This window comes from Nicotiana sylvestris, chromosome 7 (assembly GCF_000393655.2).
Source record: "Nicotiana sylvestris chromosome 7, ASM39365v2, whole genome shotgun sequence".
Taxonomy (NCBI): domain Eukaryota; kingdom Viridiplantae; phylum Streptophyta; class Magnoliopsida; order Solanales; family Solanaceae; genus Nicotiana; species Nicotiana sylvestris.
This window is the reverse complement of record NC_091063.1, coordinates 161870486-161871758: the sequence shown is the minus strand read 5'-3', so window position 1 is coordinate 161871758 and position 1273 is coordinate 161870486. Positions and strand designations below refer to the sequence as shown.

The 1273-nt window shown below is 41.9% G+C and overlaps 1 protein-coding gene across 1 annotated transcript; it reads right to left on the bottom strand.

The window, feature by feature from the left end:
* Positions 1 to 614: 614 nt before the first annotated feature.
* LOC138874057 (uncharacterized) lies at positions 615 to 1031 on the bottom strand. The gene has a single exon (XM_070152561.1). The coding sequence runs from the start codon at positions 1029 to 1031 to the stop codon at positions 615 to 617; it is 417 nt and encodes a 138-aa protein (XP_070008662.1).
* Between the last annotated feature and the right edge of the window lie 242 nt (positions 1032 to 1273).

The following is a 1273-nucleotide window of genomic DNA, read 5'->3' as shown; positions in this document are numbered from 1 at the left end:
ACGTGCCTACGTTCAAAGAAAAATTGTAAGTTCTGTGAAGGGAGGTTGGTTCGTGCTTCTGTCGGCTGGCTTTGCCCTGCTCCGTTCTGAAAGCCCCTTCGAGTCCCCCAGGTAGAACCTGGCTGTTATGAAAATAGAACTTTTCGAAAAATATGCAATTATTAATAAAAAATATAGTTGTTTTGGAAATATATTGATATATCAAGTAATTTGATAAACTAGTGACTGTAACACGTCTCAAAGGCATTGCAGCTATCTCACATTGGAATTTTGAGGGTCCTCCTCAAAATTCTGCCCCAGTTTGGTAGATGATCTTGAACTGTTTGCGGGTGACAGAACCTGCTAAACCTTTTCCGAAATTTTGAGAATCCTTCTAAAAATTCGGCCCGGGTTCTCAACTGATTACTGACTTTCTGGCATGCGATGGCGTTGGTCGGACTTGCTCCGGAATTTTGAGGACCCTCTTCAAATTTCTGCCCCAGTTTCTGATCTTGGGGGGAATGAAAATTTTATTATAATATGATCGAACCCATAAGGCTACCTATGTATCCCCTCTTAAACCGGAATCAGTTCAAGCGTAGTTCAATTACATCAAATAAGGAATTGTAAAGTATCTAAGCATAGTATCTCTTGACTGCATCTGAATTGATTAGTTTTGGCCAGATTTCTCCATCCATTTCTGCGAGTATGAGTGCTCCTCCTGTAAATACTCTGTGAACCATGTACGGACCTTGACAGTTGGGGGAGAATTTCCCTTTGGCTTCATCTTTATGTGGGAAGATTTTATTCAATACCAGCTGCCCTGGTGCGAACTGTCTTGGTTTGACTATTTTGTTGAAAGCTCTAGACATTCTGCTCTGATAAAGTTGGCTGTGACACACTGCGTTCATCCTCTTTCCATCGATAAGGGCCAATTTTTCATAGCGACTCTTTATCCACTCTGCATCACTAAGTTCATCTTCCTGTATAATTCTTAGAGAAGGAATCTCCACCTTGGCTGGGATGACAGCCTCGGTACCATAAAACAACATGTAGGGAGTTGCCCCGGTTGATGTGCGAACCGTAGTGTGGTATCCCAATAGGTCAAAAGGTAACTTCTCATGCCATTGCTTATGGTTCTCTACCATTTTCCTTAGTATCTTGAAGATAGGTTCACATATGACTGTGGACTGTGCTATGAATCGATTGATATAGTTGAGACGCCCTAGGAAGCTCATCACGTCCATTTTTCTCCTAGGCGACGGTAACTCCTGAATAGCTTTGACTTTAAATG